General features: G+C 42.8%; 1 protein-coding gene across 2 annotated transcripts in view; it reads left to right on the plus strand.

The window, feature by feature from the left end:
* LOC307038543 (uncharacterized protein) overlaps window positions 1–17,479 on the plus strand; it is a 176,274-nt gene extending 158,795 nt beyond the window's left edge. For both annotated transcript variants that reach the window (XM_079680027.1, XM_079680028.1), the window contains exon 15: window positions 17,059–17,479. In XM_079680027.1, coding sequence (XP_079536153.1) covers window positions 17,059–17,125 — 67 coding nt within the window. In that variant the 3' untranslated portion in view covers window positions 17,126–17,479. The remainder of the gene's footprint in view (window positions 1–17,058) is intronic.
* The last annotated feature ends 558 nt before the right edge of the window (window positions 17,480–18,037 follow it).

Raw genomic sequence — 18,037 nt, forward strand, 5'->3', positions numbered from 1 at the left:
GTGTTCCTCTTCTGGCTCGGGGGAGAGAAGGCAAGAAATTCCTGAAAACCTGCCCCCGAGTCTGTCCCTCAGCCATTCACGATCTTCTTAGGTGGGCTCTCTTGTCAGCGGGTTAAATTAGTTATTGGTTTCAACAGTCACATTAAAACAGTTACTAAATCAGCTTACTATCACCTAAAGAACATATCTAGGATTAAAAGACTAATGTCACGGCAGGATTTGGAAAAACATGTCCATGCTTTTATGTTCAGTAGACTGGACTACTGCAATGGTGTCTTCACAGGTCTCACTAAAAAATCTATTAGAAAGCTGCAGCTGATTCAGAACACCGCTGCTCGAGTCCTTACCAACACTAAGAAAGTGGATCACATCGCTCCAGTTCTGAAGTCTTTACACTGGCTTCCTGTGTGTCAAAGAATAGATTTCAAAATACTGCTGCTGTTTATAAAGCACTGAATGGTTTAGGACCAAAATGCATTTCTGACCTCCTGCTAAATTATGAACCATCCAGATCTCTCAGGTCTTCAGGGACTGGTCAGCTTTCTGTCCCCAGTCAGAACTAAACATGGTAAAGCAGCGTTCAGTTATTATGCTCCAAATATCTGGAACAAACTCCCAGAAACCTGCAGGTCCGCTGCAACTCTTACTACTTTTAAATCCAGGCTGAAGACTTTTCTTTTTGTCGCTGCTTTTAATTTAGCTATTCATATCTTAGACTGCACTGTAACTTTTATCCATGTACTTTTCCTTTTAATGTTTATTTTATTAGCTTTTCTTTTTAATGACTGATTTTAAATGCCATTTTCTTAATGTCTTTCATTTTTTGTAAAGCACTTTGAATTGCCTTGTGTTGAAAAGTGCTATATAAATAAACTTGCCTTGCCTTGCCTAATAAAGATTTCATGTGACACATACAATTGATTTGTTGATGGGAATTAATGTGAATAAATTAACTCTAGGTTAACGGTACTCTTGCTATCACTACTCACCGACACTATAAACCTTGTCCCTCATGCTAGCCCTGACAACACCGGTAGGCACACCTTCATCTAGGCTGCACTGTTACGTGTCCTAACTTGTAGTGGTTCTCTCATTTGTCTACACTCTTCTTGTCATCTTTGTAAAACGATATCAGACTGGTAATTGACACAGCCATGACTTCTAGTTAAATTCAGTGTGGCTAAAATGAAAAGCTTTGTTAAAATATGCAAGCACGCGAAAGTCAAATTCAGCTTTATTGTCAAAAATTCTACATGTGTTATACATCCAGAAATATCGAAATATCGTTTCCCACAGTGTGACATGTATACACAAAACAAAAAGGGCCTAGATAAACGTGGTATACATTAAACAAAACAAAAAGGGCCTAGATAACCGGGGTATACAGTTTAAAATGTTCAAAGTGCAGTTTCAGTGCAAGTCAGTTGAAACAATCTTAAATTGGCGTGACGTTGAAGTCGTGCGACCCTGCTGCTGTACTGGCTTGTAGTTCGTTTATAGCATAACGTTAGCATTTTGCTTTTGGCGACTAGATTTATGATTCAGAAATTATAAAAGTAGGGTTGACATGTGGAGATTATCCGGCTGAACAAAACGTGATCCCTCTCTTAAATGTGTGTCAACCACAGACCTTATTTCGAGCTATTTTCCAAAATCCTATGGAGAATTTGCATTGGTTTTTCAAGAAGGAACCGGAAGAAGTTTACTTCCGGGTTTTACGACGCGTCACTGCGGTTCTCTATAAACAAGGTCTTCTGTCGGCTCTGTACATCAATGCCGACCTATGCTGACAAGTAAGTGAAGAGTAGAAAAATATAAAGGTATTGGCTAAAGGGAAATGTCCCAGCAGTTTAGGAGAATGAAGGTTCTAATATAATTTATTACATAGCCATTACATTTCTAACTCCTAATGACAGGAAGGCAGAAAGCGCATTATACAAATAATAATACTCATAATAATAATAGCAGACATGTTTTAACAATGACCACAATATCATTATTTTAATAAACCAAATATGAACAATTGAGGAAAATGAGAAAGAACTGATGATTCAAATGTTGTAGTACAAGTAGTAATGTAGTTAGTGCATAAATTACTATTGCAACAAATGTGTTAATTTTCTTCATTATTAATCGATTTTTTTTGGACGAATGCTCCGGGCCAGTGGTTACAATGGTGGGGCCAGTGATAATACAATTCCACCAGCCCGGAGGGCCAGTGGCATTTTACCCTTAATCTCTACCCCTGACTACCCGATCTGCAGCTCTGCCCGATCTGCTGTGCGCATGTGCAGAGCTGCAGATCGGGTAGTCACATAGCCTACTACAATCACATTCACCGCGCCACCGACAGACGTACCATAAAAATGTCCACGAACACAGATGAAGAAGAACTCATTCCTAAAAAAGGTGCTACTTCAGTTGTATGGAAGTGGTTCGGGTACAAGCGGTCAGACATAGAACAAACAACTGTTCTGTGTAAGGTCTGTAGAAAGACGATCGCTGCAAAACATGGGAACACAACCAACTTATTCCAGCACCTGCGACAGAGACTTGCAGTGGAATGGCAGGAGTGTGGCAGTAAGAGATGCAGATGCTAGCTCAAGTGCCTGCAAAAAAGCAGGTAACCTTGGCAGCAGCATTTTCAACAGCTATTCCTTATGACAAGAAAGGGCCCCGGTGGCAGGCGATCAAAGATGCGGTGACATATTACAGAAAAAAACTGAAAAAATCGAGGTTTAAATCGAAAATTGTCCATTAGTTAGAAAAAAATCGAGATTTTATTTTTAGGCCAAATCGCCCAGCCCTATGTCCAAGACCCTTTAAGGGACATTTGACCTGGGATTTAACTTTGTATTTAAATTGAGGATTTACTGATGCATAAAAAAAAGTGTTTCACTGTAAACATATCCTTAGCCCTGTGGATGACTTACGGGAAAACTTTCCTACTTACTAAGCTGAAGTTATCTGACAAAAGTGCCTTTTTTTAAGAACATAATATAGCTGTGTGTGTGTGTGTGTGTGTGTGTGTGTGTGTGTGTGTGTGTGTGTGTGTGTGTGTGTGTGTGTGTGTGTGTGTGTGTGTGTGTGTGTGTGTGTGTGTGTGTGTGTGTGTGTGTGTGTGTGTGTGTGTGTGTGTGTGTGTGTGTGTGTGTGTGTGTGTGTGTGTGTGTGTGTGTGTGTGTGTGTGTGTGTGTGTGTGTGTGTGTTTAAGTATTCTAGTCAAATGTTGTATTCATGTAATTTCTTTCCAGGTAGCATGATATGAATACTGAAGAATAAGAATTGTTATTCTTTATTATGTTATTACAAAGGAGTCTTTCTTTCATTCAGGGGATCCCATACATGCAAACTTAAATTTTGCAAGCAGCCCTTATTCTTCTAAGAATAACCTTTATGATGTTGATATTCTGAGTTTGGAAAGAGTAGCTGGCATGTATTTATATTGTCAATACTGCTTGCATGTCTTCATCTTTCACACACTACACCACTCATCTTAATCATTCATGAGATCACCCCAGATTACCAGCCATGCTCAGCTCTTGTTTGGTGAATCCCACTGATACCCCACACTGTGGTGTTTGTTTGATCAAAGTCTCAAGACCCACATAAACACACACACTGTCTTCAGTAAAGTGGCAACCCTTAGTCGGAAAGAAGAGAAGAAAGATAAGTACAACAACAGAGCTAAATTAACTTTTCAAACTCTGGCTGAACTTCTTTTCCCCTTTTAGCTTTTGGCATACTACAGTTACAAGTGTCTTTGTGTTTTGATTTATCAGCCCCAAACCAAAGAACCACCAATAGACTACTGTGATGTCTTACTCTTGAGACCCACCGCTTATCGCATAATATCGTCAAACATCTACAAACAGTCTCAAGGGTTGCGTTTTACACTTGCCCCTTTCACACAACACGGTTCCTTGGCCGGTTCGGAGCTTGTGCCTGATAAGCACCGGGTTTTCCTCTTCACACCGCAGCGGAGCCGGCTCTTTTCAACGAAAACCGGTTCTTACTAAGCACGAAAAAAATTCGGTCTAGAAGCAAGAACCGCATACGTCACGCTTACGTCGGAGGGGGGCGAGATTAACCTGAACTAACAGTTTATGGCGAGTACGGCAAATGGAAGTTGTAACAAGCAGTAGGGCTGAGCAAAGTTACTAGAACGCAACCACACACTTATCAAAAAACACACTTTATAAAGTCAGGCAACACTAACCAGTAACCGGGCTTTGTGTGATTCTGTTTATTTGACCGTCCGTTCGCTGTTATTGATCATTGTGGAGGGGGCAGACGTTTTGTTTTGTATTATAGCAGCTATCAGATGGAATCAATACATGGGCTGCTCAGGTTGTCATGTCCGACTATCACAAGTAGAGTCATAATAAAAAAAAATACGCCTGTAAAATGTGCCTGTAGAAAACGGCTTATGCCACAATAGGATAGCAACAAGTAGTCAAGATAGTCAGTTTGGCTTCGGTTGCTATGCTAACATCACCTATTTTATACCAGAGAAACTTTCATAACAGCGTTGTGATGCCAAACAGCGTCAATTCAGACTGAAACACATTCACTTATGGGGAATTGGGGATATTTATCAGCTGCTTGTGTGACAGTCAGACAGTGAATACTTTACAGCGGCCGCTGCTGTGAGTTAACGGGAGAATAAACTCCGGTGGACGAGCAGCACTGCAGCGGTCGGTAAATGCAGCTGTAACACATTAATAAACAATGAACCACGGCACTCTGGAGAAAAGTATAAGGGTTGAGAAGTAGTTATTTAATTTAATCTGGCTTCGTATGATTAAAAGTAACACGGTCATCGACCCGACGCAGTCACCCATTGTTGTTGTGTGCGCCGTTGGGAGAAAATCAGCGACGTAAACGGTGACGTCATGACGCAGCAGCACCAGTCGGGCTCTGGGCGATGTAAACAAAACGGGGGCTGAAAAGAAAAACCGGTTCCGAACCAGAAGAGCGCAAGAACAGAGCTAGAGCGGGAGCTGCGTTGGTGTGAAAGGGGCAACTGAGAGGGGGTCAGCCTCAAGGCAGAGGTACAGCATAAATGAATGGCAGTTTAGCACACGCCTTGCTGTTTATCTGAAAGGTGAACAAAGGCCAACAGGTATAAATGTAAAAAGTGAGTGAACCATGAATGGACCACACCTCAGTGTTTTTTTAAGAGCTGAATGGAAAGCTTTCCCCCTCTAGCTTCCAGTGAAAAGAAGTGATCAATTGAATAGATAGAAAATAAATTGCTCTGTGAGGTACGCTCATTGTTTTTCTTCCAGTGTAACAAAGGGAACTGTCATACCTAATAGAAAAACTATAGGTTTTTCAGATGTAATAAATTGCATATCTACAGTCTGAATAAGGGTTGGTTTGAATGCTTGTCATCACAGTAAATGGAAAAGGTCAAAGTTAATGGCTGTAAAAATGAATGGAGCCAGCACAAAAGGATAATGCTGATTCTAAATCTTCTGACGCAAAGCGACTGAGGGTATTTTGCGTATTAACATTCATTCTAGATTAAAGGATTTATTTGTCACATACTCAAATGTCTCAATATGTGCACTGAATTCCAATGATGGCATAGGCCTGCTCTATAGAATTCCCTTAAAACGTCAATGTTCAACTAAGGCTTTGTAGAATGTTTAAACTTTTTTTTCAAATCAAAGATTTTATTCCATTTTTTTAATTAATCTTCAATTAAATGTTCCTTAACATAAATTACATTTGAAAAAGTAATTTATCGGAGTAAATATTATTACGTCTGGGTGTGGGCAATTTGTGGCACACTGTGTATGATAGTAGTTGTAGTATAGAATAGAATATTAGCTTTATCTGCACCTGTACAAAAATACCCGGTTTAAACACAATGAAAAAGCAAATACCTGCGTAGCATTCAAAATGTTGATTACGAATTCAAATGGCAACTTTATTCTTTAAGTTACAATAATGAAGTTATAATTCAAGTGTCTATATACCTGTTTGTTGAATATGGTAATTAGAACTCACATGTCAACCTATAGAACACCTACTATTCCTTAAAAAGCAGCCCAACGAATGTGCTGTCAACCCATGAGATAAAGTGAGCATACAGTCAATGTGAGAATTATATATCTGGTAACCATAAGTATGAAGCTTATCATTACTTCAGACTGACTGAATTGTTTTGCAATATTTCCCATTCTACGTCACTTAGCCGGGCCTGCAAAGTAGCCTCAGTCATCGCATTTAACTGTACCAGCAGTTTATGTTCCTGTAGGATGAAAATGGTGGCGTAGCTGAATTTTTGTATGTTATAGAATTAGCAATTGTAACCCTCCTTGAATCGAGAATTAACAAATGTGCAGCCTTATCCCTCTTATTGGAGACATGATGTGTTGACTGAAGTTCAGTAGAGCCTTTTTAATTTGAGATTGCAAGCTTAGGAGTAGTAAAATGTAAGTCAAGTAAAACGTTGCAATATTACTAACCTAGAAACTAGTACAACTTTGCTAGCAAACCTTCTCAATTGTGCACTTGCTCAAAGGGCATCCAAATACCTTGTAATGGAACTTAGGTCACATGTTGACACCTGACCAGGTTTCCTTCACCAGCTCTGGTGGTGTTATCACGCTTACATCCAAATACAAGATTGTAAAACATACTGTGTAAACATAATACCTGGTTAACAGCACCATGTTAGAATTCTCAGTGTAAGCATGTTAGCTTGCTTATAGCATTCATTAGCCAACACTGTGCCATAGTACGAGCTTTGCGTTTGTTGCCGTATCAAATGAATTGTAGTTTAAGTGAAATATAAAATATTCTAAAAATTAAAAAGTTAAATGGTCCAAAAAACACCAATTCAACATTTGATTGATATGTAACTGGCAAAAACAAACTGCAAATGGTCATTCAAATGCTAAATAATCTCATCTTTGTTTACATGTTGTAATAGTAAAGGAATTGGTGTAAAATTGCAAACTTTTGTGAAGATTTGAAAGACTTTCACAGAGATCCTGTTAAGGGAACAATGGAAACAGTTATCTACTCACTCTGTGCCAACCCTGAACTACATTTCACTTGCTTTGAATGAACTGCATGGATCTTTAGTACCTTCCCATCACTTCCTATAACCCGTATGTAAGATTGTATCTGATATCTGCTGTGTCTTACCATGAACACCTGCTGGGGATGGGTGGCTGTAAAGGTTGGCACTAAAACCTATTGTCTCCTTTTGAGAAAGGCAGATCTTGTCGCTGAGTTGTCAAATTAACATAGGAAGGTTAAATAAAAAGAACACGAGCAAAGTGACAGAACATTATAAAAGACTTAAGGAGCGTACTTTCTTACTTGAAGTACAATTAAAGATCAAAGAGTCAATTCTATTCAAGTTTCCTACACTTTGTTCAGGTGATCGTTTACCTGTGGAAACACCTCCTCACTCTTAGAAGATGTTTGCGTTCAGCCCTCACCATGGGTCATTTCTTTAGTCATTTGTTGTGACACTTGTTTGACAGTAGCTGAGGTAAAGTCAGCTTCCAATTTCATTTTAGGATTGCATGCATCCATCTATAGGGCTATTATGATCTTAAGAAGGTCATTTCATAGCTTAAACACATTCTTGTGCATTGCCATTTGAAGGCAAGTATTGGAATAGGGAATTGCTACCAAACCAGCATCTTGTTGTTAAAGCTGTGTACAATATTCAACAATTGACTTGCATGTCAAAGACTTTTAAGTGTTGTGTTGCATACATGTTTACTGAAAGGGGCATTCTAACTGACTACAAGGGCAGTGGTCAATGGTCTGTTTATTTATATAAATTAATTCAAACTATTAGAAATGAAAAAAAACACTGTCATCCTAAACTCAAACCTGGAATAAGGAAGGAGCATCCGTTTCTATAGACTGGTGCAGTGATGACATATTTTTGTAGGCCGACCCTAAAGGTAGAATCGCAAGGGCTCCCTCTACAAAAGCTAGGATCTCTGGCTAACACACATTTATACTTTCAGGATTTGTTTAGCAGGATAATTTCCACATGCAAACAAACAACAAGATTTTGTAAGCAATGTCCAGAAGTAAGAATCTAACGATAGGCTAAAAAGAAACTATATCACCGTCGTATGACTTTACATCAACACCTCTAAGCTACACGCGTACACATGTCAGCGTCATGACATTCACATATCCCGCTTCACCACTGTGAAGGAAAAGGCTGACTTCTGTTGGCATGATGACGTTTAGTAGTCTCAATCAGTCACTTGTTAGCAACCACTATTTTAGGACACATAGAAGCTTTGGTAATTTATGAGTGGGGAATTACAGACGGTAGTCTATGTTGTAGAATAATGTGTGAAATAATATGAAAGTGTGTAAACCACAGACCTTATGTCAGGCATCTAACCAAAAACCATTGACTTCAATTTGAGGGAACCAGATATCGTAACATGCTTACTTATTTCCTTGATTAAGGACTTATTCCTGCACCTCTCAATTTGGTCCTAATTCAGCCACAGCACCGAGACCTTAGTTCTGGGGATTGCAAACTTTCAGTTGCTTCCATTGTCACAGGTTGGACCCAGTGTGCCACCAGCTGACTGTGAATCCCGGCACTGGGACTTGTTCTGGCTGATTTTTATTTACAGCGCCCTCTGACTGGGGCTCCATCTCCCACATTAAACTAAATATCTTGTTGTTTATGACTCACTATATTGGGAAATGTTATAAAATGAGCTATAACTGTTAGCAATGTGACATGGACAGGCCTACAGCACCGTACCACTGTATACATTGTTCCTCTGAGGTGCATCATCCACTGGTGTCAGGTTTCACTGAGCCATCTCTGTGCTAAGAGCATAGTCAGATCAAAAAGAGCTGAGTAACTGAGCCCAGGTGGTGTGAGTTGCTGAGTCACTGCAAGGGAAATGGTTTTACTGGTGCAGCACATTACGACTTCCCGTGAGTCTCTCTCCAGTTTCCTTCTCCTTCCTACACTTTAATTGAATTATGCATGACTTATGTCTGCTGGAGCCGAGAGGTAATAATCACTCTCTTTGTGAAGACGGGTGTGCTTCTGTGTGATCTGAGCACACCTGTCTATGTATATCTATACATGTGTATGCATGCATGTATAGATATGCATATCTTTGTTTGTGCGGGTACAGCCTTTTAGAAACTGTAGGAATCTGAGATCAGTTCATGGATTGTTGTTACCTTGCTAACACTTTCCCATAACTGTTTTATGCACACAATGGACTTGTGTGTGTGTGTGTGTGTGTGTGTGTGTGTGTGTGTGTGTGTGTGTGTGTGTGTGTGTGTGTGTGTGTGTGTGTGTGTGTGTGTGTGTGTGTGTGTGTGTGTGTGTGTGTGTGTGTGTGTGTGTGTGTGTGTGTGTCAGTGCTCTGTTTGCCTGTCTTTGTTACTCAACAGCTTCCATCTTAATTATTCCCACTCCACTGTCACATATTCCCAACATGACACCCATTCTAAATGTTTTAGCAGTTCCATTGTGCCTCCTAATGACTGGAAACTATATTTACTTAGCAATTTTAACATAGCAGTGGAACAATCTACATTAGTGACATGTCGGGCCAGTTGGGATCTCACGGCTCAATCTGTCAGGCCTCAACATGTCAAGAGAGCTCATTTTAGTTCAGTTTCCCCTGATAGAATTGAATGATATCCTTGTGATTGTTTTCTCCGGGTCTGCTGTTGGGGGGATGTTTTTACCAGATGCAGATATGAGCCTTAGCACAGGTCCCTATCTCTGAGTTTATGATAGTTATCAAATGTTGTCACAGCCCTGAGACTAATCAGTGGACAATATCTTCGAGCCGAAACGTGAATGAATACTTTCCTTTGTTAGTTGATTCGAGGTGTTTGGTCTAGCTTCCTGACTCAGAAGTCAATGAGCAGAACTGGGAAGGAAACCAGCACCTTCATCTGAGCTGCTTGGCCTTCAAGTTACATTTATCTCTAACCTCTCTCTTTTCTATTTCTCCTAGCAACCATTCAGCATTGTCTAGGTCATCTGTTCTATTTGCATAAGTCACCTGATATATATATATTTTTTAGCTTTACAATGAATTCAATTTGTTTAAGCTTTGATTAACGTGCTTTTTTACACTAACTCTGAACCAGTTTGTGGCAAGTCTGGGGCTGGTCTTGTATCTGAACCACGCAATCATACTAGTTTTACTCAGAACCACATGTTAACCTGATAGTTACAAAAGCCAGGAGATCACCAAAGTCAGTAGGTCTGGGAACCATGAATGACTACAGAATTATAATTTGTTTGTATACTTACAATGACAATATTGTTTCTTACATTTTTCGTCATTAGTCAAATAAGTTAATATTATGACCTTTCTTAATGCTATTGGATAAGTTGGTAGGCTTCATTATCTGGCCAACATAAATATTTCTAATAAATGTAATAACAGGCCATACAATAGGTGGGTTCATCCTCAAGAGGCCATGAATATTCAGTGATTGCTACAGATTATCAGCCTTAGTCAAAGTGGTGGACAAACTGACCATTAAGAAGACACGCCACCTGACAGATCAACATGGCCATGCCGTTAGCATCTCAAAATAACAATTTGGTTCCATGGGGAAGATACTGTATACAACTACTTCTTAGCAAACAACAACTAGGTGCGGTGTCTTCCCAAAGTCATGTCACCATTAAGTTGCCAGGGAACAAGCAGAAACCTGCACAGCGGAACATGGAAAGGATGGATGGCTGTTGATAGTCAATAAATAGTTACAGTAACTTTCTCTAAAACCACACATTTATTTTGTTTCCTTTTCTGTTTGTATACAGATTAAAGAAAACATTTCAGTGAGCTTTAAAGACAGTTGTCGGAATATTGCTTTTTCAACTTTGAACGATCAGGACTAGTTGTTTACACCTTCTTCCATGCTTTCTCTTAGGCTAAGCTAACTGTCCCTCTGCTCTGTACTTAACATACAGCCTTGAGAGTGGTGTCAATCTCATCATGCGTGCAACTCTGTCAGTTCATACCAAGTATTGTTTTTCAGTTAAGTGCCTTTGTCGTACATTAGCAGGAAGTAACATGAGAGTGATGGATGTGAGGGCAGGAATGAAGGGACGGAAATTCGATTATAGGTAGATAGGGATGGTTATTGCTTTAACAACTTTAGCTTTCCCCCTCAATGGGACGAAACTGCATCTGCGACCTTTAAATATGTGCACACACGGGTACAGACACTGAACAGATAAGTAACCATGCGTTTTCTGGTCTATTGATTGTGTTAGCATTTCTATATGATGATGACAAAGTGTTCTTCTCTTTGCTCTAGTTGGTTTGAGGTTTCTGATTTCTCTGAAAACATTAGTTATATTAGTTTCTTTAAGTTTCTTTGAATGGGATTATTTGAGTTCATTTGAAGGCTGTGGACTGAATAGTTTGGGGCCCACCTCACTGGTTGCTCCATAAGCTTGCGCTGCTTAGCGGCCATATGCTTGTGTCCCTGAGGGGCCAGTGTCAAGGAGCGCCATTACCATAGTGTCAATTCTTCCATTGAATTACCTCCATAGACTGGTATTATGGGAAAGCCAGACTGAGGCCTGGCCCCAGTGAATGGCTGTTTACCACCACGTTGGGGCTGTCTGCAACCACACGCAGCTAAAGCCACCGTAGCTAACCTGCTCAGGCTAATCTCCGCACACTCACACTGAGTCACACACACAATGAGAATCAGGCAAATCAAACACACACCCAATAAGGAATATATACTCCTACAGACATCTTTCTTTCAGGCCCATATGCCCCCCCCCCCCCAAACTGTGCCAGCAGTCTTAATCACACATTTGAATCCGAGGAACAGAAGTGGTGTTATGTATCATGTGGAGTCAAGGCTAGCTGGGCTTTAAGTGGTTGATGGAGCAAAGTAAAGTGGCGTTGACAATAAAGATAAGGTCACTTTAAATCCAAAAAAAGAGATTAATGTTGTGAAACAAATAGAACACACACCCACACACTTGCTTCACAAATGTAGCATTTATTTCAAATCTAGGAACAGGATTTGTGGCTGTTCACTGCCCCTGAGACGTAGTGGCTGTTCAGTTGTGTGGGGAAAATGTCCCTCACGAAGTGAAACAGAAACAAGAATCTTGGTATCATCTGAAATATTTCCGAGGCGTAACTGTTTGTCCTGTGCATGTGTTTTTTTATGGATGTTTGCATGTGATGCTGCATTACTTACATGTGATTCAGTTTAACGACATTAGGGTGTGTTCCTAAATGTTTGCGGTTTATTGCAACATTTTACCAAGTTGGTTGGTTTTGGCCGAACGGCAAAATGTAATTTGGGCTCCCGGGAATGTGAATCTTGGTCTAGTTTCAGAGCAACTGAGTTATGTGTGGTTTTGATGCTACAGTATGAACACCAGAAAAGGGAAATAACCAATAAAATAAAATAACTTGTATTAGGTCAATTAACTTTAAACACCGCATTTAAACGCTGAGTATAGCAGATTAAGAAACATACCGATACATTTTTGTTTGTGACTTTTCTCTGGAGGTTGGTTATCGAGAACAAGTTCGGAATTTAAACGCTCACCAAATGATGATAAAGTAGAGATTCTTCAAGAACCATGTTTGTGGATTCTGCTTATAGATTACAGAAAGTGAAGGATGGAGACGTTCCAATCTGCCAAGCAGTCATCTTGCAAACCCCAAAAAGCCCTTAAAGTGTGGTTTGGCTTCATTTTCACATTCATTTTGATGTGCACAGTAATACTCAAAATGCTCCAATGCTTTACCCGCTTTAGGTTTGTTTTGACGTTTATACCCACAACAATCTGAAAATGTATACACATGAATAGAGTGGTGCAGGAATAATCCCAAAACCAGAAATCCGTTATTATTGTAGCACAGTAGCACGTTTTATGGCTGAAAGATGGTCTGTTGTTAACACAAGATTACGCACAACTGTCATGCAGTTAGTAAAAAAACTAGTTCTCATTCATAACACTCCGTTCGATGTCTCACTATGGGATGCGCCTCAACGCGTATGCATCAGAAGCATCAATCTCATTACGCCAATCCTGATTGGCTGGTGATCTTGACGACTACGTCAGGGAATCCACCTACCCTTTAAGTAGCTGCTTCGCACAAAGATTTGATTTATTAACACACCAGTTAATACTAAAATCTACCCCGCCGTTTTTTTCCGAAATAACGGTAAGGTTTTGGTTTTTTCAAACGGTAATATACCTGTTACTGGTTTGTCCCTCCACGTCGACACCCCGGCGAGCGAGGATGGACCCTTCTCTCCCTCACACCAGAGGAGACGGAGGCTCGGAGGCTCGACTCTGCGGCTGCGGGTTCAAGATTTTGAGCACGGACTCACACCAGGTCTGCTCGTCCTGCCTTGGGCTGGAACATGCCCGGAAGGCTATCGACGCCCCCGATTTGTGCGGACACTGTGCCCGCTTCACCACCAAGAGCCTCCGCCGACGGCTAGCGCGCCAAGCTAGCCTGTCGGGACAAGACCCCCTTCATGCCTGTTGATTTGCCGGCCGGCAATCAAGGCATGGTGGCGACCGCCGCGGGAGTTGAGCCCCGCGCTGTGTCAAGCTGGGGGTCAACGGCGGCGGTGGCAGCCGTGGGAATGGAGCCCCGCGCTGTGACAAGCTGGGGATCCCAACTGGACCTCACCGTGGTTCCACCCGCGGAGGATGTCCCGGAGCTGGATTACATGGAGGAAGATGAAGAGGATAGCTCTGAGTTCCTCTTATCCGACTTAGACGAAGACGAAGATGACATCTTCGTCCCATCTGCTCAGGCTGCCAAGCCGGAGGCGGTGTCCACTCCCCCAGGCGAAAGCACGCCAACTTCGCCCCGCCTCAGCATGGACTTGCAGCCCGTGTGCCAACACGCTGCGTCCAGGCTGGACATCCCCTGGCCTGAAGTAGCCAAGGAGACCTCCAGATCTCGCTATGAGAGAAGAACTTGCCCCAAGCCGCGAGGATGACGAGGCAGCGTCTCCAAGTCTTTCCAGAGCTGCTGGATGAGGTGCCTGTCTCGTGGAGAGACCGCCCTTTCAGCAGCAAGGCCCCAATCCAGGGAGCCTCCTCTTTGGACTTTGAGGGCATGGAGAAGCTTGGCTTGCTCCGCATGCCGCCTATGGAGCCGCTTGTGGCAGCCCACCTCCAACCGCGGCTGTCTTCGGCACCTGGCAGGAACCCCACGCTGCCAACAAAAGCAGACCGTCAGCAATGACCGAACGGGCTTACAAAGCGGCAGCTTTGTCCGTCAGGGCACTCAATGTCTCGTCAATGCTGACCACTTACCAGGCGGAGCTCTGTGAGGACATGACGAACAAACCTGAGCCTGCCGTGAGGGATGAAATCACAGCGATCACGGACATTTGCCTCCGTGTGCAGCGCTGTGCAGTCCAAGCCACGGGCAAATCGCTGGGGATGATGGTGGTGCAGGAGAGAGCCAGGTGGCTTAACCTGACGAACCTTCCGGACCGGGAAAAAGAGGAAGCCTTGGACATGCCAATTGTCCCCGAGGGCATATTTGGCACCGCTCTGGCTTCAATGCAGCAGCGGTGTGAGGCCAAAAAGAAGGAGGAGGATGAGGCTCTCCAGCTTTGTCTTCCCCGAAAGGTCCAGCCGCCGCCTCCAACGGCCCCGTGACAGACCTTCACTCAGGCTGCCTCACGTCCTTCCCATTTCAAGATCCCGAAACGGCAAAAGCCACATCCCGCCCCGGTTCCCCCGCCCAGACACGAGGCGAGGACGAGCTGGCCAAGAAAGTTCCCGGTTCCGGGAGCAGCCGCACAGGCACAGCCGGCCCAGACCTTCGACCATCAGGTGAGGAAAAAGAAGAGAGCAGCCTGACAGCCTTCCCTCCTCTCCTCGGTGAAAGAGCTGGAAGCTCCCTGTTTTCCAGCCCCAGAACGTGTTCCACACGTGTTCAATGCTCATGTGTTTCCGGGGTGCAACCACGCCCCCATCTTCCCGCCGCCTCGAGTGATGTCAGAACGTCATCCTCAAGTTCGCGCCATGAGGGAGATAGCTCTAATACCCCCAACTCTGGCCAGAGTGAGCTCCGCATTGGCCTGCAATGTACTGGCTGGCGGAGATATATCAGCTGCTGTGCGGGCAGCCGTGGCAGCTCCCGCTACGCAGGGACATACTATCTCAGGCGAGGGGGACGATTTTTCACCCACACCCAGAGCGCTTGGCACTATGGGCCTGGCCCGTGAGTGGTATAATTTGAGTACAGTGGGGCTTCCTCAGAAGGTGATAAACACTATTCAGAGTGCAAGGGCTTCCTCCACCAGGTCTCTCTATGACTGTAAGTTGAGGGTGTTTGAGGAGTGGTGCCATCAAAAGGGACACATCTCTTTTCAATGTCCTGTCGGTGTTATTCTATCATTTCTACAGGACCTGATTGATAAACACAGAGCTTTCTCTACGATTAAAGTGTACCTTGCTGCTATTGCCGCATGCCATGTAAGCTTTGAGGGAAAGACGGCTAGCCAACATCCCTTGGTCTGCCGTTTTATGAAAGGGGCTCGCAGGCTCCTCCCTGTTTCCAGGTCACTGGTGCCCTTATGGGACTTGGCAGTGGTTTTAGATGGGCTCACTCAACCTCCATTTGAACCCCTGGAAGAAGCTGACATAAAACACCTGTCACTAAAGACAGTGTTATTACTGGCTCTGGCATCTGCCAAGCGAGTCAGTGACATTCACGCGCTCTCTGTACATCCTTCATGCACTCAGTTTGCCCCGGGGCAAACGAGAGTGTTGCTGAAGCCCAACCCTTCCTTTGTGCCCAAGGTGGTTGGCTCATGCACCCCCATTGACCTTGAGGCATTTCCTTCACCGCTATGTTCCTCTGAATAATAGCGGCCGAATTTGCTGTGCCCAGTTCGTGCTTTGCGCACCTATATGGACAGGTCAAAAGAGTTTCGATGCAATGACCAACTCTTTGTATCCTGGGCTAACCCTCATAAGGGCAAGCCCGTTACCAGGCAACGGCTCTCCCACTGGATTGTCGAAGCGATAGCTCTGGCTTATACGAGTCAGGGTTTGCAGGCACCAACGGGCCTGCGTGCTCATTCTACTTGTGGACTGGCTACATCCTGGGCTTTGTTCAAGGGTGTTTCCATCCAGGACATTTGTGCAGCAGCGAGCTGGTCTTCACCGCTAACTTTTGTCCGCTTTTACAGACTAGATTTCTCTGCTCCAAGTGTGGCCCGTGCAGTGCTGGGCCCCGTGTTGGGACAGGGTTCTACCTGTTAAGTACTGTTTTGTTTTGGTGATTTTCGAGATAAGCATGTCTAGCAATACGGGAGTCTCAATATCCCATAGTGAGACATCGAACGGAGTGTTATGAATGAGAACTATAGGTTACTAACGTAACCCCAGTTCTCAGAGTAACATAGAGTGAGATGTCTCACCAGACGGCCCTTCTTGCTAAGGCGAAGCGAGAAGAGGTGCTTATTTTGAATGACGCTGCGACGTAGCGCAAGCTACTTAAAGGGTGGGTGGATTCCCTGACGTAGTCGTCAAGATCATCAGCCAATCAGGATTGGCGTAATGAGATTGATGCTTCTGATGCATACGCGTTGAGGCGCATCCCATAGTGAGACATCTCACTTCATGTTACTCTGAGAACTGGGGTTACGTTAGTAACCTATAGTTCTGTTGATCGCATTTATGCTTCAAGAATCATTAAAGCGGTGTTAATATGTGGAGATAATCCTGCTTTACAAAATGTGTAGGTATCAGAAACGTGTGTTTGCCTTGGATCTTATTTTCTGCAAAATATCTAAATCCGATGAAAAAATCCCATTGCTTTTTGTCGAGGGAGCTCTTGCCATGCTAACTAGGGTCCTCACTGCTCCCATTGGGTGACCATAAGCAGAATAGGTTGGACTCTGTGTTGAGAAGGTTTTTTCTCAAGTGGTTTTTTCTAAGATCATAAATAAACCTTCAAACTGAAGAATCAAATTTGTAAAAATCTAAATGATATGTAACCATATTTTCTGGTTAAACTATTTTGCTTTCTCTTTCAGGGAGTTGTCTTCCCGACATCAGAGCAGCGTCCCCTTCAGGAACGTCCGGGAATCCAAACTGATCTGACACTGAAGAAGGGAGAGGAAGAGGATGGAAATAATGAAGCAAAACAATGCACTAAATGTTTACATTTTAAACCACAATAGTAAGTTATAAATTAGGGGATCTTGTTTAGTCATATTTTCCATGCAGGATCCGTTAAACTAGAGTATCTTTTAACCAAATATGTCTTGAATGTTTTGATATAAATGAATATGTGAATGCATGCAAACAGGCATGTGCATGTAGCAGATCTATTTTGATACCACTGCGCTGCACTAGTGCTGTTTATTTTTCCAGATGACCATAAATGCTTAACCATGACTCTGTTGTAATTGTCTTACACAGATGGCACTAATAAAATACTGATATTATTTTTAATGGGGACTTGTTATTTATTTAAGAGTGTATCTGTGTGGGGCCGCTGTGCTTTGATTGGGAACGTGTGTGTGTGTGTGTGTGTGTGTGTGTGTGTGTCAGTTCTCACAGTCTGTTAAGTTTACTAGATTTTGAATCAGTCCAAATAGGTTTTTTAAGATAAAAAAAAAAGCTTAAGAGATATTCAAGTTTTGTCCTGCGACATAAAATCTGCCAGCTAATTCCCTTATCGTGTATGTCCGAAGCTTTCAGTTGTCATAAAACAGCGGTTGCTAACAAGTGACAAAATGAGACTACAAAACGTCCTCACGCCAAACACTAGCCTCCTTTAGCTTAGCGGTGGTGACGTGTAGTCATGCAAGCATCTAGTAGTTTGTTTATGGCCTAACGTTAGCTTTTTACCTCCGTTGAAAGCCTTTACGCTTAAAAAATCCTAAGACTGGCGTTCATATGTGGAGATCTTCTTGCTGGACAAAACGTGAAACTATCATAAACGTTTGTTTGCCACAGATCTTATTTTCCGCAATTTTCCAAAATCCGATGAAAAAATCCCACTGCTTT

Source organism: Notothenia rossii, assembly GCF_949606895.1.
Source record: "Notothenia rossii genome assembly, chromosome: 5".
NCBI lineage: Eukaryota > Metazoa > Chordata > Actinopteri > Perciformes > Nototheniidae > Notothenia > Notothenia rossii.